A 22157-nucleotide genomic window follows, 5' to 3' on the forward strand; every position below is an offset into this window, starting at 1 on the left:
CTTTTATGTTCAGTTCAATTTTCCCATCTGGGTCACTGGGAATGGTGACCACATACACAAAATTTAAGAAGTGGGAGGGGAATGACTATAGATTATCTTCATGTGTAACAGTTAACATATTTAACAGAACTGACTGCTAGTTAACTAATAATCAGCATCCTTGGTGCAGGACTGCAAGTGCTTCACTGAATTTAAGTATCTGTTCGAGCATGTGTAAGTGTAGTTCTACTTTAAGAACACGGTTTTTCAAAAAGGAGTAGACAACAATGACAAATGTTGAAAACTATGCTAACTAAACAATAGTTTTCTTTCTCTTAATGTCAACTTTGAGATGTCTTGTTATTGAATAAATTAAAACTTTTTTGGATTCATTAAACATTAAATGAAGAACAAACATTAGACACAATGCGCTGTTGTTCTTGGTCTAGAAGTGACAGTGACATGGTACTTAAAAAGAGTATGAAAGAGTGACAAAGAATTTCAATAAAAGTAACTCAGAATTCTGCTTTTTAAATATTTAACCTCCAGTAAGTTGATCAACTTAGTCTGAGAGCGTGAGTCCAGGAGAAGGGGCCACTGTGTGGATGACTGGGTGCCAAAGTAATTTGAAGTATGGTGCTAATTACATGTCACGCCTTCTGGGGGGTGTCTGGTTCCCTTTTCCCCAAGCTGGTTAACTCAGGGGGTGTGGACATTAGCTCACAGACCCCTGGCTACAGGAGCAGGGGAGGGATGGCGGGTCTCCCCACCGCAGGCAATCAGGGTCACGTTCGAGAGGTCTTCTCCACTAGCGGAGAAGAAAGGAATGTGCAGGTCAGAAGACCAGCACCTCAAATCCATGACAGAAAACTGCTTCCCAGTCTAGACATATAAGGAAGGGGACCACCCTGAAGACTTTGGAATATCAGTATGTGCAAAGATGTACATTGTTCTTTCCTTTTTTTAACCCTTACCTGGGGACATTTTTTTCATTGCTTTCAGAGAGGGAGAAAGGGAGAGAGAGAAGCACTGACGTGAGAGGGGAACATTGACTGCTTGCTTCCTGTATGCACTCAGACTGGGGGATTGAACCCTCAGCCTAGGCATGCACCCTGACCGGAAACTGAACCCACGACCTTTCAGCTACAGGACAAGGCTCCAACCAACTGAGCCACACTGGCCAGGGCTACATTGTTTTTGTTTTTTTTTAACTTTTTGTTGTGGAGCTATATCGATATATATATATATATATATAACATATATCAGAAAATTCACCATTTTAACCATTTCCAAGTGTATAAATAATTCACACTGCTGTGCAGTCATTCACCACTAGCATTTTTTAAAGCAGTCAAACCCTTTTAAGTCCTCCCTAGCTCGAGTCACCCCATCTATTCCTGAAAGCTTGTGGCAATTGTGGGCTCTAATTAAAGGGTTAAAACTTACTTTCACACAGAGGTCCCTCCTGCTGCGTCTTCCCTGACTAGACATCAGGGCCATATTAATACTCAGGCTCCCCCAAACCCACTAAATGATCTTAAAGGGCAATTAGTGGCTTCACACAACTTATTTATTTACTCAGAAAGACTGTAACAGTTTCTTCCAGGCTGCACTATTCTATTGTGTAAAATACAAGTTTGGGACCTTTTAAATGTGCGTTATTTACCTGATAGAACTTTAATGGCTTCTCAGGAGCTATTCAGTTTTATTGTGGAAATTAGTGCTAGGGGGGTTTTTAAAAAGCTGATTTTTACACCTGATAACCTGCACTTGCTCACGATGTTAATGCCGTCTAGTCAGCTAACAGCACCAAAGGGTAGTGAAGAACATTGAAGTGGCCTCTCCAGAAGGGGCTGTGAGGCCACAGGGGTCCGTCCACTTCTGTGAATCCAGATGGGTCTTGCTGGCCCATTGGAGGACAGCGCTGTCATTCAGTGTTCTTCTCTCTTCTCATTGCCCACGGGCAGCTCTCTACTGAGACCCCATGTTATCTGAGAATTCCTTTTTGCTTTTGAAATGTGATTATTTACTTTGAAATAATAAAACAAGAACAGTTCACTGGCGATCAGCTGGACCAGGTGTCAGGAAATGCCCCAAGAAGACTTTTCTAAGAGTGGAACAGGAAGATGATTTGGAAGAGACAGGCTGCTGCCTCCTCACAGGCGTACGTGAGCCTCACTGAAGACCTGAATGAGCAACAGTAAAGGGTAGTTCTTGGGACATATCAACATTATTTTTCTATAATGCTGGCATGAAAACATGCCCCACACATATTCATGGATTCACTTTTGAAATCCATACATACTCTAATATTTTTCTTCTCTTGGTTTTTAAGCTTCTTGGTAGGACTTAAAGAGTACCTCATGGTATCTTGGGGAGTGACTTCTTAGTGGTGCAATAGATTAAATTACTAACATGGGGCTAGATTAACTGCCCTTCTGCTACTTATCACCTCATTTAATCTGTCCATAAACCTAACAAGGAGGACACTCTTATCATCCTGTTTATGCAACTGAGAAAGTTCAGACTCAGATGGGTGACTGCTTTGCCCAAAACAAATCCCAACCCAAGTTTAAGGCTTTAAAATCTCATGTCTGCTTCATGATGTCTACGCTGGAGTTGGTATGTCTTCCCTCCTCACCAAGAGAACAGAGATGAGTGGCATAATTTGGATTGTTGGTCTTTCTTGTTCGAAAGGCAGTTAGTAAGTCATTACTGAGCAGTCATTTTGTATGCAGAGTTACCTAAAAGCCAAGATGTGTATCCTGTTCTCTACTCTGTTGAGACATAAATACGTAAAGGGAGCAGAGGGTAGAAGCATGACTGTGTCAGCAATTATATGAGGTGCTGAAAGAACAGGAGCTGTGGGAGTCAGATAAGTTGGTTATTTAAGGTTTCTGTGGAAGATGAGGCTTGACCCCACACATGGGGAAGCACTGTGGAACTTTAGGCAACCCACACCCCACCGCCTGCTCCCAGACAGCTTTCCCTACGGTGCCCACACCCTGAACGATGAAGAGCCTGCTGTCCTTGCTCATCTCCTCAGCCTTGCCTTGCTTGGGCTATTCTTTCTGTAGAGAAGGCTGGCCCTTCTCTTTTCCATCCTGGTGACCTGATGACACTCACCAGTCACACCCCACCTCAAAGGCCTCCACCCGCTTGCCTTTCTCTGTGCCCTGAGAGTACTTCAGTGTTATACCTGTACCCTGCGAGTGACGTTTATCTCCTATTAATTTTATGGGGTATGTGTGGACAGTGTTACTGAGGCAGCTAAGAGCACTGACTAGAGTCAGATCATTTTGGAGGCTTTGGGTAAGTTATATATCTCTGGAAACCCAGATTAACTAGGATTTTAGAGAAAGTATTTGGAAAATGAAATGAAATGAAACTTCACTGAAAATGTCATCTCTTTCAGGTCCTAATGTTAAATTTCTCCTTCCTAGCTGAGAGGGTAGTTGCGAGGATTAAATGAAGTCACATACGTGAAATGCTTAGCGCAGTCTCTACATACGACTGCTGTACTAGTAAGACTGAAGACTGTGTGCACACGTCCCCATTTCATATAACGAGGGTCATGCAGGCGTCTCTATGTCCTGGACTGCTGTAAGCTCCTGCAGAGTGGGCTCTGTGAGGAGGAATTTTTGTGTCTTCCAAGGAGACCAGTGTAGAAGCTCAGAACTGTAATATGCATCAAGTGGATAAAGGATAAAAAGCATGAATAATTGGTGGAGATAAGATGGGGGGCATTTTAAGTCCTGTGGACACTGTGAAGCCCAAGGAGCTTTACTACAGTGCAGAAAAGCTCTCTATGGCATCACTTTGGCTATGGATTTCTAATTTAATCCACTCTAATTTAATTGCAATTTTAATCTTCTGAATTTTTTTGAGGCTTTCTTACCTATTTTTGGACTGCTTTGTAAAAATATTCTATCCCCCCACCTGTATGGCAGTTAATAGTGCTTCTCAATCCTATCCCATCTTATAGGCATAGATCCTACTTGAACCCTTAGTGATGAACCCCCGACTGTCCAACTCTGCCTCCGAGGTGGTCTGCTGCAGCAGTGAACAGCCATAGTTTCAGGAAAGCATTTTCTATTTTAAGCCCAAAGTTGCCATCATTTAACCCTAAAACCTTCATTCATTTGTTCATTGTTCTGTCTCCTAATTGCTAGGAACTGTGCTAGGTGCTAAGGATAAAAAATAACTAAGCCAGAAATGTTATGATTGTTATTACTAGTAGGAACAAAGGAAGTTTTAGTGAAGACTGAGTAAACTCTTTGTCAGAATCTACATGGTACCAGCCACCTGCCTTCGGCCCCATCCAAGCCTGCTTCCATGCTGAGTGATGAAGGATGAGAGGATTTTACTCATTGTGAGTCAGAGGACCTGCAGTCTAGCCCCAGCTCTGCCACTTGCTACCTTGTGAACTTGGGTGAATCACATCACCTTCCCAGTCTCAGTTTTCTTGTCTGTAAAATGAGTCCTTCCTATCTCACAGGGTGGTTGCCAATGTGACAGTGCTTCTGAACTCTAAAACTCTTTAAGAAGTTTTTATTTACACAGTATACCTACCAGAAGAGTTTCATTATAAGGAGTCCCTTGCATTGGAGAGACCAGAGATTGCTGTGGGTCTCCAGGGTTGACCTTTACTCTCCAGTGTGCCTCCTGGGCATCTTCTAAGTTGGAAATTTAGAGCTTTCTTAAAAGTTCTCCCCACCTTCCTTTGGGGACATTTCCAGTCCTGCTCTTGGATGCAGACCAGACTCAGAGGAAGGTAAAACCTCTTCATTTTATGTTATTCCTCACTTAGTTAATTTCATATTCTCCCTAATGGGTGGGAAGAGGATATTTGATGGGTGAGATTTATTTGAGAAAGCAAAACTGAGAGCGGCAAATGCATGAGCCAGTACCCCTCTGGACGGTGAGGTCCAGAGGGGAGGTGCATGGCTGCTCCCGCTCACCCCTGCACCCCATACCAGCACAGTGCATGGCTGAGCTCACAGGATGAGCTCAATAAATACTTGTGGCATAAATGAATAAATCAATGGTAGTTGTTTGGGTTTCAATATAAATGGATCCTGGGCCTGAAATATTGCCAGATGGGCTGACAGGGTACAGTCTGGTGATGTATCTCCAAGGCTATAAAAATGCAGCCATTTCTGCAGTCACAGGCTGACATTTCAGAAGATGATTATATGCACAATTTAACCACATGGCTGTTCATGCCCTCCAAGTGCCATCGCTCCAACAACTGTTCTCATGTTGGCTTTCTTGTTCATTTCTTCTTTTTTTAAGTCAAGCACAATTCTGCCCCACCCCCAGCTCCTCATATTTCTAGGTGAACATGATTTATTCATATGAAATTAGGCTCCATTTTTATAAAACCCAAGTTACTGCAAATGATGCTTGAGGTTTCACAGCAAATATGAATTCCTGATCGGCTGCAATAAAGCATCTCTGCTCGCTCTGCAGAGGTTCTGTCTCTCTGAGACAGATGGAGGCAGTCCAAGGGGATGATTAACTTCTGAGTCCTCACAATGTCCTCATGCTCATCTTGCCCTAGATTTCAAGATTGACCTCCAGCTTCTCTGCAAATGCACAGTTGCTCAGCTTGATAAATCATAGAGATTCTTTTCTTTTTTTTTTTTTTATCACAGTTATCTGCTATTTACTACTTAGGAAGGGAAGTTAATCATATCCAGAGGCACTTCATGTGCTGCACACACATCCTTCCCTGTCCTCCAGCACTCTGCATATTTTCTACATTCCTGGCAATACAGCACTTTCCCAGTGCAGTGTGGCTACACTAGACACACCTTTATAAGTAAGCCTCAGGCCCATGTATCCCTGTTTTCCTCTGCCTCTCTCTACCCCGCCCAACACAATCATCCATAAGAAGAACAGATGCTTGAGAGGCACAGTGTAAGGAGTAAGTAGAAAGCAGTGTCCCTTTGCAAACTGAGGTTTTCTTGTAACTGGCTTGTTTACCATATTGAGAATTTTGTTTCCCTCTTCTCACCCGGGTCCCCTGATTCTTTTCATTATTTGGGGCATAACTGGGTATCTCGTATGCCAGCTGACACTCAATGGCATAAAACAGATGAAACATTCTAAAGCTGATAGTAGGAAAGAATGAAAAGCAGGCCATTCCACCTCCATGTGACCCTTCTGGTTGCTGCAGGATGGCAAGTGGGATGGGCTGAAGCCCAGAATTGCCTTGCCACTGGATTCCGTGTTGACCTGTGGACACTCTAGCTGTTTTGGCTGAATCATAAATGAAGCCCATCCAGACAAAAAATCAAGTAAGGCCAAAGGTTTTCTTTGGGGTTGACCACAGATGATTTTTAAATTTAGGTAATGAAATATATCCTAGTTTTAATTTATCAAGGCTGTGTATTGATTATTATGGACTCACTAAACTTTAAAGCATACAGTGTTAACCGCCAGACACTAAATTTCTCCTAGAATGACTATTTAAACCAGGAAACTGGAGAAGGAAAAAGACAGACAACATTGGCCTTCAGAAGACATCTGGATAGTCTCTCCCCTCTGACACCTCGAACGGATGAGCTTTCTACGGTCTTCAGAAAGGAAAGGAAAAGCACCCCCCCCTTTGCCTTATAACTTGTCTCATTAGGTGCGGTCTCGGAGACTTGAAGGCAGAGAACAACAACAGGATTTCTGTGCTGTAAACTCACAACCCCCACACCCCCAGTCAAACAAATCCGATTTTACCATCAAGTTGCACATCTTGAAACAAAACCGCTCTAACTCCTGTATCAAATGTCCTTGTGTCCACCAGGTACTCCAGGCAGTTACACGGCTAAATGGAAGTGAGACGGGCCCACAGCCGAGCACACTAGCAGGATGCTGAAACCAGGAGCCTGTGCTGGCGTGACTTCAGCCAACTGGGCTGTTCTGCTCAACACCAGAGGGAGCACCTGTTAACACTAAAAACTCTTCTATGTTTCTAGGATTAAAGTGAAAAAGCTGCCTATGGAATTTTATATCAAGAGCTATAACACATTGAAAACTAATAGTTCAGAAACTAGAACAGTTTGTGGAAAGGAATGTACAGTAGATGAATACCAGGCTACAGGCAGCCAGAGATACTGGGGTTAGATCTTCACCTTGGGTGGGTCAGAACCTGAAGTGAATTTTTACTCAGTTCCATTCCCACCCTGAGGCAGTTCCTCCGACAGACAGAATATTAAGCAAGTCATGCAGTGGTCTGACTTGGAGTCATGCAAATCACTTTCTGGAAAATACCAGTTTATTCAACAGACTAAGTAAGATGATAGAAAATGACTTCTGTCCTTTGATAAGTTAACATTCTCTAAGTTAAGAAACTAGAAAAATGTAAATTCAATGAATTCAGTAGATGTTTCAAGTCCTTATTCTGAAGGAGGGATTTAAATTGTACCTCCAGATGACTACAGATGCTTTGCACTTATGGAATTTATTCATATGGCAAAACGGAACAGGAAAAACACAGAGAAGACTGCGCTACACCGCCACGTTGCTAGAACAGCAGACAGAGTCATCTCATTACTTTGAAGTTAGCCGACTTCTCCCAATTTTGAACAGAAAAACTGTTACATTTAAGGGGAGAGGGAAATGCTTTACTATATCTAAAGGCAGAGAAATTCATAACAGTAATGGCAACAGGAGCCCCTGCCTCTCCGTCTCCAGGGGATGGACCTTTTTTCTCAGAGTGTTCTTCACTTCGCAGGGGCTGAGATGCTAGCTTACTAGTTGTTAACTATTGGGCTTGACCAGGGAGGAATTGGAGAGAATATCAGAACAAAGTCGAAGGGAACATTGTTGCTCACCATGAAAATCCATGCACCACTTTCTGTACAGGACAGGGCCATGTATCTTTTGGGAAGAAGCCTCAGAATGTATCTATCACTCCTGGTTTCTGATTTCTGATTGTACTTTGCAGCCCGGTCTTCAAAGGGAGTCCATACTTTCCTCAAATAGGTTTTGATTCATTACACCAGAGGTCATGCCGACACTTTGCATCTATATATGTTGTTTTATTGAAATATAATTTATACAGCATAAAGTTTACCCATTTAAAGTATGAGATTCAATGAGTTTTAGCATATTTATAAAGTTTGGAAACCATTGCCACAATCTAATTTCACAACATTTTCAATACCCTGAGAAGAAACCTTGTAACCACTGGCAATGGTGTAACATCGTTAACTGAGGGCTTTCTTTTGCTTCTCAGTGCATTTTGTTGAAGGAATCACTTATTTAAGAAACCAAAGGGGAAAAAAGGAATTACTGTGTTGGATTTTAAATGTTTGGTCCAGAGTCTCTCCTCCTTCTACCAACAGACTCAGAAGTACTACAGTCATCAGCTTTTGTGAGAATCCCAGTAGGAACTGCAGAAAGGGACGTGGCAGCCACTCTTAGCACACAGGCTTGTGTGGTTGTGATGGGGCAGGCTTTTCACTTGAAATAAACACAGTGGGGCTCAGCCTGTCACCACAGAGAAAACGTTTGTTATCCACATGCACAGGTAATTTGTCCAGGCGACAGCTTTTACCTTGGAGAAGCTGAACTGATCTTGTTTACACTGTCAATTGTCGTTCATTCCACAAAAAAAGGACTGGGAAGAAAGGGAGGGTGGTGATAGTTCACTAGGTAACATGGAGGTGCCCATCAGCTGGCTAGGGGAAGAGCATTGCTAGCTGCTTCTGACACAGTAAGAACTTCAATTGTGGAGAGACACAGGGAGACTTCATCTTTTTAAAATCCTCACCTGAGCACACGCTCAACGATTTTAGAGAGAGGGGAAGGGAAGGAGAGAGAGAGGGAGAGAAACATCAATGTGAAAGAGAAACATCGACTGGTTGTTCCTTGCACATGCCCTGGACCAGGGACCAAACCCGCAACCCAGGCACGTGCCCTGACTGGGAATCAAGCCTGAGACCTTTCTGTTTACATGATGATGCTCCAAACAACCGAGCCCCATGGGCCAGGGTGGGGGACTTCCTCTTTACATCCTGATAATTCTTTAAGAAACACACACACATGCACACATGTGCACCCAACCTTAGCAAGTGAAACAAAACAAAACAAAACCCCAACCAAAATAAAAAATGGCCTGATCGGTTCTAGAAAGTTAACTATAGATTCCTGTTCAACTATTTTTATACAGCAAAGCTGGATGTGAAATACAGTTTGAGTGTGTTAGTTGATTAGGTTTATAGATCTCATTCAATGATACAAGTTAGAAAAAACAGCCGAAGCACAGAGTAAAAAGTCAGGCACTCAGGACTGTGAATTGGGTGACATGCATAAAGTATTTCAAGAGAGAATCTCATCAAAAGACAGATAGCTCCCAGGGAAATGATATGGAAAAAGTCTGCAGAAAGCATCTCAAAATAAATGAAGTACTTATTGCTGAAAAATGAGCTTAGATCTCAACCAATACCAGAGTTCAGAATTTACTGCGCCACTCAGGCCTTTTCTCCAGTTCCTTGTCTCTTGTTTCATTGAACAACAAGGGACTCTCCACACTTTCTGTGAAATACAACAAGGAGATTTTTGCAGTAATAAACTCCACACAGGCATGACAAATCCAAGCATGCAAAACGTTTAACATCCCAGTTCCCAGATACTTGAGGGACAAAATCCGATTATGAATTATATGCCACAATAAATAGGGCTCAATGTTTCATAAGGCAATTTATAGTTCATAAAAATGACAAAACATACCTGTCAGACAGAGCGTGGACAGCAGTTCTCTGGGCTGCCTGCTGGAAGAAAGGGCAGAGATGTTTATTTAATATTCTGACTTTTAAACTATGTGCTCAATCAACACTTAAAAAAAGAACCATGTCACACACATTTTTGCCATGTGGCCAAACATTAAACTACTAGTAACATAGTAAGAGCTCTGTCATGTTATGAAACGAACATTCCTGAAGAGTTAACTAAGCCCTTGCAGTGCCCACCTGCCACCAGGGAGTGAGCCTGGAGAGGCGGTAAGTACTGGACTGGTGAGTTTAGACAGGTCTCAGGAGACACCCCCTCCCTGGCCCTGGAGTCAGGACTATTTTATTTGCACTCCCTGAAATCACTTTATCATTGCTTTATTCTACTTTCCTGCAAGAAAAAAGAACTGTTTTAGTTCCTTTACAGCATCTCTCCCAATAAAGGTATAATTTTTGACCCAGTTTTCAGATTTATTGAAAAAGTTACCACAATTGTAAATTGGAACACATACTGGAAATGTGATGATATGAGATTTTGGATTTTTTTAGGCAATGATTTTGTGACAATTTAAAAAACTTTTTAGAGATTCATATCAAAATATTTATGAATACAATTACATGATTTTGGGATTTGCCTTAAAATAACATATTTGGAGGGAAGGGAGACTGGGTAGGCATGCAAATGAAATGATGTCCTTGGATTGGTAACTGTTGAAACTGGGTGATGAACACGTCATTGAGGACTGTTATATTATTCTAGACATTTTTATGTGTTTGAAAATTTTCATAAAACAAAAGAAAAGAATAAATAAAAGACCTCCATTGCTCCATCAGATTTCCCCAGTTTTGGACTTACTTTCCTTCTGTCTATATTTTGCCCATTTGCCTTCCGTGGCTGAGCACTCTGAGGCTTCGGAAGGCAGAGGGCACACTCTGAGCTATGTCTCAGAAGTCATTACTGGGAGGGGACCAGTGCATGGCCTGCGGGACCGAGGCTTATGCAGGGTGTGCCAAGAAGTAAGAAGTGCATAGGTTTGTTTTCACTTTGCCCATTACACATGTCAAATTTACTGTTTACCAGGGACACCAAAACATTTCCCATGTTATTCTTCATTACATTTTGGTAGCAGACAAAACAGACAGAATCTTCAGATTAGAAAAACATGACCCAGAAGAACCATGATTCCTATTACAGAAATGCAATCTACCCCTGGGGATAAATGCATGTCTTAGATCACTCAATCAGTCCAACACTTGCTGAATTCCTATAACATGGAGACTACTGCAAAGATTATGGCTCCAGGAGGGATAAAGAAAAAGCAGAAGAAGTAGTTATAGTCTTGGAGGAGCTAAATCCTTAGGCAGGAAGTCATAATGAAGTCCAGGGATGACTTGAAGAAACTTATGAATTAATATGCAAATAAAAAGATGAAAGGAGGTACAGATATGAGTGACAGCTGATGGCTGGTGGACCATCAGCTTCCCAATCAGTGCCTGGGACTGTTAGTAGGTGCTCAGTAAACATCTGATGAATGAATGTTAAATGAATGAATCAATTAGGGAATCCTTCCCACTATCTGAGCAAAACTTTAAAGACAGGAGTGATGTGTTCAGGGGGAAAGAGGTATTGGTGATACTGGACTACAAGGTAGAGCAAGGGTTTATTCAGACCTCTGTTGTTCTCAACTGGGGCACCCCTTCCCCAAACCCCAAGGGTGTCTGGAATTGAGTAGGGGTGTTCCTGTGTGTTAATAGGGAGGGGGATCACTACTGCCAATTAATGCCTGGGGCCAGAAATGTGAAAGCCTCTCAAGATAAAAAAGGTCCCTTGTACAAGAGGCATGGTCCCCTTAAAATGACAAGGGTGTTTCTGTGGAGAACATTGCAACAAAGAAATGAAAGAAATCTGATAGAAGTGACATAGGGAACATTAGCTTCTGGGCCTGGCAAACGGAACTAAAACTAAATTAATAACAGGAACATCAACAATTTACACAAGTGACATAAGCACACTGATTCAGGAAAAAACATAAAAATCTGTTGAACTTGGCATTGAAAGTCTTCCATTCTGAGAGAGGTTTTACCATTCATTTATGTTGTGGGCCTCAACTGTCAGCTTCCAAACTGCTCTTTCTGTCCTAAATGGGATGAGGAGGGAGTAAGCCAGCCAATGTCCAGGGTACTGAGGACAATGTATGGGGCTATTTCCCCCTCCTTCCTTGGATTCCAGTGAATTAAGGCCCAAGTGCCCTGGCCTTCCCATGTCATATAATTAGTTCAAGAGAGGAAAAATTATCTACAGAGCTATCTCTTTATGAGGACAGCTTAGGGCACAGGTGGCAAACACAAGGCCTATGGGCTGAATTTGGCCCCCCACCTTGTTTTATCTGGCCCAGCGCTTTGTTCTTACCTGGTGGCAGCACCAAGCTCTCACTTTACTGTTAAGGAGTAGTTACATTTATATAGTCCTAAAATTACATTCGGCCCTTTGAAGGCAACCGAGAAGCTGATGTGGCCCCTGGTGAAAATGAGTTTGATACCCCTGCCTTACTTAGGGAATAGAATGAGGCAGGGAAGAGGTCAAAAGTCTAGGGAAGACTTGGATACTGGGAACCCCTCCCATAGGTCGGAGGATGGGTACTCCTTCTCTCTCCTCTCGCTCCTCCCTCTGTGCTCTCCTGGAGGGCCAGCTGAGGAGTGTTCACAAAAAGCACCCAGCAGGTGATGGGCAGTCATCTAGGTCCCTGGGTTTTGTCTTCTAAAAGGTTTCACTTACCGCTCAGCAAGATAGATGGCTTTCATTTTTGGCAGTTACATTTGAAAAGAACCTAACTCTACTCCTGGCTCTCTTTGGTTAAATATACAAAAAGTGTTTTGAACTCCCTAAAGGAAAGATGGCATGCATTATTAATTCAGTCTCAGCAGAAGTCACTGGAGAATGACTGGAGAATGACTCTTCCTGGAAACAAAAATTGTAAGAGATGTGACTGAAAGTTCAACAGACATCTTTAACATGGCATCTAAATTTTCCCCTAGCCAGGGCTGTCAATATTTTAAAAGTCTATTGATGTTTTTCTCTCCTGCCTTCAAATATTCTCGCTGACTTTTGTGATAAGGAAACACAGTGCTTGTTAATGTGCAGCTTATAAGAAAATTATTTAAAATGCAAAAGCAAATAAAAACCAAGAAATTCAGCTGCTGGGCCATCACTGGAGTGGTGCAGCCCAGGTGGTGGTACCTGCTAAGGATAACCTGACAGGATTGCTATTGGCCAAGTTCTCGAATAGAAGCTGAGTTGGAAGCCTGGAGCAGAGGCTGCTTTCCTTTAGCAGGTGGATGTGATGCTGGGTCCAGAAGGTCCTTGTGAGCTTAGATAGTGAGCATCCCACCAGTCATAAACAGTGGCTGTGATCTTCATTCTTTTTTAAAAATATATTTTACTGATTGTGCTAGTACAGTTATCCTATTGCTCCCCCTTTATTCCCCTTCTCCCTGCATACCCCTTCCCACCCACATTCCCTGACCTTAGTTCACGTCCATGGGTTGTACACATAAGTTCTTTGGATTCTCCATTTTCCATACTATTCTTAACTTACCCCTGTCCATTTTCTACCTACCATTTATGCTTCTTACTCTCTGTACCTGGTTTTCCACCATTCCCCTCCCCCACTTCTCTGCTGATAACCCTCCATGTGATCTCCATTTCTGTGATTCTGTTCCTATTCTAGTTGTTTGCTTAGTTCATTTTTGTTTTTGTTTTTTTGGGGTTTGGTTGTTGATAGTTGTGAGTTTGTTGTCATTTTACTATTTGTTTTTTTGATCTTCTTTTTCTTAGATAAGTTCCTTTAACATTTCATACAATAAGGGCTTGGTGGTGATAAACTCCTTTAACATGACCTTATCTGGGAAGCACTTTTTCTGTCCTTTTATTCTAAATCATAGGTTTGCTGGATAGAGTTACCTTGGATGTAGGTCCTTGCCTTTCATGACTTGGAATACTTCTTTCCAGCCCCTTCTTGCCTATAAGGTTTCTTTTGAGAAATCAGCTTATGGGAATGCCTTTGTTGGTAACTGTCTCCTTTTTCTTGCTGCTTTTAAGATTCTCTCCTGATCTTTCATCTTGGGTAATTATGATGTACCTTGGTATGTGCTTCCTTGGGTCCAGCTTCTTTGGGACTCTCTGAGCTTCCTGTATGTCTATTTCCTTTGCCAGATTGGGGAAGTTCTCCTTCATTATGTTTTCAAATAAGTTTTCAATTTCTTGCTCTTCCTCTTCTCCTTCTGGCACCCCTCTGATTCAGATGTTGGAACGTATAAGGTTGTCCCAAAGTATTCTAAGCCTCTCCTCATTGTTTTGAATTCTTGTTTCTTTATTCTGTTCTGGTTGATTATTTATTTCTTCCTTCTGCTCCAAACCATTGATTTGAGTCCCGGTTTCCTTCCCTTCACTGTTGGTTCCCTGTACATTTTCCTTTATTTTACTTTGCATAGTCTTCATTTTTTTCCCTCTATTTTGTGACCATACTCAATCAATTCTGTGAGCATCCTGATTACCAGTGTTTTCAACTGTGCCTCTGACAGGTTGGCTACCTCTTCATTGCTTAAGCTGTATTTTTTTTCTGGAGTTTTGATTTGTTCTTTCATTTGGGCCTTTTTTGTTTGTTTGTTTCGGCACACCTGTTATAGGTAAGGGGCAGAACCTTAGGTATTTGCCAGGGCAGGGCAACCCATGTCACTGTGCTGTGGTGCTTTATATGGGGGCGGGGACCAAGAGGGATCAGTGATGCTTGTTCAGCTCTCTGGGGCTTTCATCCACTTCCCCCACTACCCACAAGCAAATTGGGCCCTTCTAGTGCCGATTCCCAGGTGGGTGGGTTTGTATACATTCTAGGACCCTATGGGTCTCTTCAATGAACACTTCTATGAGGTTGGGAGTGTTTCCCACTGCCTCAACCCCCACAGATTTTTTCAGTCAGAGGTTTTGAGGCTTTATTTCCCCTTGCTGGAACCCTGGGTTGTGTGGTTTGTCTCACTCACTCCTCAGTTGTTCCTCTTGGTTTATCAGCACTCATATGTGGGACCTCCCATTTTACCACCCGCTGCCTGGTCCACCCTAGTCTGCCAGTCGCTGCCTTGCCAGGAGTCCTCTCCACAGGGACTGCCCATCTTTACCCTCCTACTGATCTGGATGAATGTTTCTTTTTTAACTCCTTGGTTGCCAGACTTCCATACAGTTCCATTTTCTGGCAGTTCTGGTTGGTTTTTGTTTTTAAATTTGTTGTCCTTCTTTTGGTAAGCACAGTGTATCTACTTACGCCTCCATCTGGTGTGATCCTCATTTTTCTACCTGTCCACATGATATATGTTTCCACATACTTAACAATGTGGTACCAGCATCATCAACTGCCTACACCACAATTTTCAATACCTGATTTTGACTGTACTACTTAATTTGCAGTTATTTTACATAATTAAAAACTGTAAAGAGGATGGCTCATCGTCCATCATGGAAGGAGATTAAGAATATGTTAAAGTTTAAATAATACCTTAAAAAGTTTTATGGCATTAAATTAAAATTGCATGTCACATACCAAAGCAAATAATGCCATTTTTTTTACTGCTCTTCTTTTAAATATACTTTGGCTTTTGGACACTATTTTCTTTTACTGTTGAAAAATAATAAAATAAATAAACATTGGAATTAAATCACAGAGAAAAATTTACTTAGGTGACTCATAATTGAAACCTGAAAATCGACTCAGAGAAAACTAGATGAATTGCTCAATTTCCTTCTTTCAAGGATTGTCTGTTACAGCAACCATATTTCTTTTTTCCTAAATCATCATCTCCTCTAGTAACTTTCCTCTCATACAGTTCTCAGCAAAATAGGTTGAGAAGAATAAGGGAATGCTTCATTGATCTTTCCTGAGTTCATTACTCATTCATGAATGACTTTAAGTCTATGAGACAAAACAAGTTTTTTGCCAGAAATAATCATTTTCCCAGTTCTCTTCAAAAGATGCTATCTTTTCTCTGTCTTTATTATAGCAAGCTTGGTGCTTGGGAACATAATCAGAAATTTAGGTTTCAATATATACTAAATAAATTACTAGTCACAAGCTGTGATAGAAGGGAAATCAAAGAAGAGATTAAGTGCCCTTATTGTAATTGGGTGGAACACAGGACAAGTTCATGGATATTGGAATATAGGAGGAGAGCAAAGGGAAGATGCTAAAATCAGAGGGGTGCCAGGATGGTCTAGTTTCTTTCTTACTTGATAGAAACAGAACTAACATGTGAAGAGCTCCATAATTCAACCTCAAGTCCCTATATATGCAGGTAACAAGCTTGGCTTGGGTGACATCAAAATAGAGAAGACCCTCACCATAGTGCATTTAGGGTCTAGAGGTGAGCCAGACATAAAAAGTTAAACATATACAAATAGTCTAGATTTCAAGGGCTATGACTGAAGAGGAGAGGGTACTATGAAAGAAAATATGACAGGGACCTCACTTGGAATGAGTGATTGAGGAGGGCTCGTTAACTAAGGGAAAACTAAGCTGATGCCTGAAGGATGCAGAGTTACTGAATCAGAAAAATGAGGGCAGGTGGGGGAAGAAGGAGCTCCAGGCAGGCCTAGATCCTTTCTCAGTTGAAGAACTAGAAGAAGTTCCTGTGAAGGAACTCAGTGAGTGGTGAGGACAGTGGCAGATCCCAATGGCTTTGGAGGTCAAATTAAGAATTTTGGGTATGCTCTACAGGGCGATGAGAAGTCACTAAATGATTTATATTAGGGGAAGTTGGGTAAATGATGTATGGGACCTGCCTGTACGTTCTTTGTGTCTTCTAAGGAACCTATAATTAAAAAGAAAAAAGAGTAGGGAGTGATTTACATTTTTCAAATCTCACTCTGGCTTCTGTGTGTGAATGGACTTGGGTAGGAAGGAGCAATACTTAAGGCTGTTGCATTAATCCAGACAAAAGAAGTGCATGGTAGCACTGGAGATGATTGGATATGGCAGGCCAGGGTTGGTGGCAGGAATGGGGAAAAGTACCTGCCTGAGTCCCTGGTATGGATGGAGAGCCACTGATTGGGACAGGCAAGATGGGTGCAGAAGCAGAGCAAAGATAGAGTTTACCTTTGGGTGTGTGAAGTTCAAGTTGTTTTTAGGATGTTCAAGTGGAGATGTTGAGTAGATATTTGGATATGTGAGATCACAGCTGTTAAATACCAATGAAGTACAAAACATCGACACATTGTTGACCCATAACAGTCATAAAAAGGAGATATATGGCTTAACAATGTTCTACATCTACATTTTGCTCTCCTTCTAAAAGGAGTAGGTATAGGATTCAGCTGGTTAGAACACATTTTTGTTTGTGCATTCCACATGTGTATAACCTCCATCTTTGCTATTCACAGTATCAGGCTTCTTATTCTGATAATAAAGGTGGCATCTCCATAGCAGTGATTTTCATCATTTTGCTTCACCTGTTAGAAAACTTCATCCACATTCAATTACTTGAATAAATGCCATCACAGCTAGTTTTAGGTCACTTGTGTTTTGCTGTTACTGAAGTATGCTTTGAAATTTAGGTCAAATCCCTTATCTTTATAGGAATTCTGTCTTGTAGGGCCTTACTTTTTGTTTTTCCATTCTTCCTAAGTTGAGACTTGTATTTATGAATATTTTCAACTGTTTAAATTCCTTCTACCTCTATTAACACATTTTGTTTCATTAACTTAACTTCTATGCTGTTGCTTTTGATTTCAGTCCTAGTTGATGAGTCTTTTAACTTTTTTATGTTGTGATCTTCTATTTGGTGTTCAACAAATTTAGTAATATTTGTAAGACAAAGGAAAGAGTCTTGTTCTCTATTTTTTCCTCTGTAATAATAAATACTTTGCATTTTCAGATTCCTAGAAATGCTTCCCAGGAAGCATTTTGTTCAGTAGACTTTGCCCTTATTCTGTTCTCTTCAGGGGTCAGGTGGAGTCAGGGATGACACCATACATCATCCAAATAGTAACATTTTCGGGAGTGAGAGGGTATGCAAACCAGATGGGAGTTAGGGACCACAGGAGGAAACTGCTTTTCTGACCACACTGGGTTATATGCTGCCCTGAAAAAGAAGACTCTTCAAATAAAAATAAGATCAGGATAAGAAGACCGAATTTCAGGGGCTGAGGAGCTTGTCAATTAAGCAAAGAGCTCTGAATGGGGTCAGAAGCAGACAGGTCACTTCAATTCTTGATGTCTCTGTAAGTGAAGCCAATGCTTCTGTCATTTTCCTGGTTCCTTCTGGCTGTTCTTCCTTCTATTTAGATTCTGCCTATAAGTGTTCCTCGACCACACAAACTTTTGTTGACTTTCCTTTCTCTGAACTCCTCATCTAGAACCTGGATGAGCACTGGATTCTTTTCTTTCTTGAAAAGTTTGCGATCTGCTTCATGAGAATTTTAGCCTTGGCTCCTCGAGATCCTGGAAGATCATTGAAGGCAGAGATCCTAGCTCATCCCCCACCCCCACCAGAAAGAGCTTCCTCATGACTGACAGCACGTGTAGTGAATCAGCTACCTGTCAATCAACAGTTAGGATGTGAGGCGGTAACTTCTGTGGATGACAAACTACTACTATTGGGTTGACCAGAAAGTTCATTTGTTTTTTTTCTGTAAGATGGCTACTGGCTCTAGTAGCACTTAGTTGTCTTTAACTTCATTTGAAACAATTTTGTTAGATTGTATTGTGACAGTTGTCACAATTTAAAAACAATCAAAATTGGTGAATTTTTGTGCAGTCATTTTAATATTGAAGATGGAAGAAAATATGCAAGATTTTTGGCGTATTATGCTTTTTACTGGTATTTCAAGAAAGGTAAAAATGCAACTGCAAAGCAAAAAAGATTTGTGCAGTGTGTGGGGAAGGTGCTGTGACTGATTGAATGTGTTAAAAATGCTTTGTGAAGTTTCGTGATGGAGATTTCTTACTGGACAATGCTCCATGGTTGGGTAGACCAGTTAAAGTTGATAGCGATCAAATTGAGACATTGAGAACAATCAACTTTATACCACGTGGGAGATAGCTGAAATACTCAAAACATTCAAATCAATGAAGTTATTGGTGAAAATGATAAGTGTGTCTTTAATTTAACAGAAAAAAACCATACAGATTGTTTGGCTAACCTAGTGTTTGCCGTGGCTCTAATCTAAGAGGTTTGTTAACAAATAATTTTTTTCTTAGCTATATATTGTTTCTTTATTTTACTTTCTTTAAAACTAGGGCATACTTCTGGCTTTGGAGAAAGTTTGACTAGTTGTTTTTTTCCCCAATACACTGGATTGCTTAGATTAGTTTTGTCTACCAGAAATCCTATAAAGACAGTAATACACATTTATTGAACACCTATTATATCCTATGAAAATGCTGGTTAGGGTCTATAATACCAGATGAATTTTGCCTGGATAACATTATCTCACAATCTGTTATCAACTGACTGATTTGGGAGTCTTGTTTGAAGTCAAATGGTCAGTAGTAGTCTCAGTTTGGCAATTCAGATCTCCTGAGAGTGACTGAGAGAATTTCCAGTACATTTTACTCACTAGGGATACACTGTGAACAGTTTGTGACATCTACCATGTGGTCCCCTCTGCTTTCAGGCCCTGGGTTTTTTTTGCCATCTCAAATACAAACTTAAGGGCAGCTGCTAGGAGTTAGGAGAAAGAAGGGAAAGGTGTGCAGACAATGGGAGCACAATGGAGGCTGTCCCTTGTCTACAGTGCCTGTTATCAGACTCCTCCCAGAGGGGCCAGGGCACCCTACACAGTGGGCCTTACTGACTATCATGAGGGGAAAACTAGGGGTTGGAGGGTCCCAGTGGACTGATTTAGGATGGCTTTGGGAAAGGAGGCTGATATGGGAGTGAGAGGTCAGTCCGAAGTGGGAGGACCATGGTAGGAAGACCCATGGCCATGTGTGAGGCTATTAGTGTTTGCCACAATGTGTGTGTGTGTGGGGGATGGGGTGGGGGTGGGCATGTAGAAGTAAGCTGGGTAATACCCAGTTCTTGGACAGGTCATGGGGAGCAATTTGTATTTCATGAGATGTGGCATTGCTGTCCCACTTGTAATAAGCTGCTTCTACCTGGGTAGCTGGACATTTATTCCATAAACGGCCAGTGATAGAGGCCAGATCCCAGCCAGTTCCTTGAGAACAGGAGGTGGGTACCAGTTACATTACTGGACAACCCTTGGTACAAGGTCTAACCAACAGCACAGGGAACACAAATGTCTGACAAACACAATATCACCAGATGACAAAGCCCTAACAGAACCTCTCCTGACCCCACGGTGGGTGACGGATTAGCCTTTATCTCATTCATTCACTCAATTTGACCTCATTTCAAAAAACATTTTGAGAGCTCAAAATTGGCAACTGGGCTTTAGTCTTTAACATAGATTCTAAAGTTTATTCAAGCTTCTGTTAGTATAATTACAAAGCATTCTTTTATTTGTTTGTTTAAAGGAATTAACAAGACAGTATTTTGCTTTTAAACAATTACCAATTATTGTTTTAGGTAAAAGGATCTGACAAACTTTAGCTCAGCTTTTATTTAGTTAAGAACCAAAACAGCAATGTCTATGAAACGGCTTTCGTTATAAGAAATTATTTTTTTTACCAGTGTTTTTCTGTCAAAGTTTCTATTAAGGTAACAAATAAGGGGCCACTTGGGGTCTCCACTGAGCAGGTGGTATTACCAGTCTCTAACCTTCTGTTGCAAACATAAATATTTTGTGCTCCTAAAGAATATGTTCACAAAACTCAATCCCCATTAACTGTGAGCTTAGTTTGCTTGTTATCAATGGTCTCAAAATGTTTAGGTTGCTTTGAGAAGTGACAGAATTATGCAAGTGACAATATACAACATCTAACCTTAGATTTCAAACACTTTTGTTGTATGTGATACAAGTTTAAATTCTAGGTCCCCAATTTTTACATGATTTTCTCTTGTCCAAGTGATATGTGTTTATTGTAGAAAAAAACTACTACACACAACAAGCAAAAAAACAGCAAACCAAAACAAAAAACAGCCTCCATCCTACCATGGTTACTGTTAGCTGTTTGGTGTGACTCTTTCTCTACTTTACACATAAAACAACAAAATCAGGGCTGTTTTGGGACCAGTCTGAGCAAGGTCTTGCATCTGAGAGAAACATAAAAATTCCATGAAAGATAAGGGGAAAAATAAGGTAAATATCAAAGGGTCTTGACAAAAGGGTCAAAGGGGACAGGCTGCACACCCTGTAGCACACCTCAGAATCTTCGCACTTAGCTAGCTGTCTTGTCTCACTCCCATACCACGTGGCAGCTGCCTCCTGTTTTTCTCTCCCTGCCTCCTTCCTCCTCCTCCTCACTCTCTCCTCCAAAACTCCAGCCCACCATTCTCTCCTCCTCCCACCTTCTAGACCTATTTTTCTATAATTAACTCCTTGCCTTTTCTTATGTAAATCAACGAACTTACATTCTTCCTGTACTCCCTTCCTTCTATTATTTAAATAAGCATTTTTAAAAAGTTCCAGTAATGCAAATAAAGAACACTCCTGAGAGTTCCAGTCAAGATAGAGGTGTAGGTAGAAGAAACCCTTTGCTTCCTCGCACAACCAAAAGGAAGATAACAACCAATCTGCAATCAATGAACAACTAGAAGTACCAGAGAATCAAACTGTATGGAACTCTGACAATCAAGGAATTAAAGAAACAGTCAATGAGAACAATCAGACCAGTAAGACCGTGGATGGAGAGAACCCACTGCAAGGAAGCTGATCATGCTGGTGGAGAGAACCCATGGTGAGGTGGCAAACCATGAGGGCAGGGCTGGCTGAATGGGAAACTGAGACTCAGAGCTGACTGTGGACTATGGTGGTTGCCATGGTGGGAAAAACTCCCAGTCCCACATGAGAGTTGGTTGGAAAGTAGGCCGGAGCCAGATAGGGGAGCTGCGTTGTTTCTTCTCTGGCCCCTCCTCCACAGGCACTGCTGCAGCACAGCAAGGGGGGTTTCCCTGCTCTGGTGAACACCTAAGGCCCTGTCCTTTTACAACTTAACAGGTGCCCCAAGACGTACAAATATGGCCTAAATAAAAGAACAGAGCAAAACCCCAGAAAGGGAGCTAACTGAGGAGGAGATTGCCAAACTATCTGATGGAGAATTTAAAGTCCTGGTAATCAAAATGCTCACAAATCTGATTTAGCTTGGTTGAAAAATGAAGGAACAAATGAAAGATACCCAAAGTGAAATAAAGCAGAATGTTCAGGGAAACCAGGTCCCAAAGCAACGATTTGGAACAAAGGGAAAAAATAAACATCCATCAAAATGAAGAAACAAGAATACGAAAAGGTGAAGAGATTCTTACAAACCTCTGGGACAACCTGAAATGTTCCAATATCTG

At 41.4% G+C, this 22157-nt stretch overlaps 1 protein-coding gene across 4 annotated transcripts in view; it reads right to left on the reverse strand.

Annotated features, from left to right (window-relative positions):
* Positions 1-22157, reverse strand: part of AFF3 (AF4/FMR2 family member 3) — a 544115-nt gene that overhangs the window by 91059 nt on the left and 430899 nt on the right. For all 4 annotated transcript variants that reach the window (XM_045827774.1, XM_045827773.1, XM_045827776.1 and 1 more), the window contains one exon: positions 9712-9752. In XM_045827774.1, coding sequence (XP_045683730.1) covers positions 9712-9752 — 41 coding nt within the window. The remainder of the gene's footprint in view (positions 1-9711; positions 9753-22157) is intronic.

The sequence above is a fragment of the Phyllostomus hastatus genome, unplaced genomic scaffold (assembly GCF_019186645.2).
Source record: "Phyllostomus hastatus isolate PE091 unplaced genomic scaffold, TTU_PhHast_1.1 phas_scaffold_78, whole genome shotgun sequence".
Taxonomy (NCBI): Eukaryota; Metazoa; Chordata; class Mammalia; order Chiroptera; family Phyllostomidae; genus Phyllostomus; species Phyllostomus hastatus.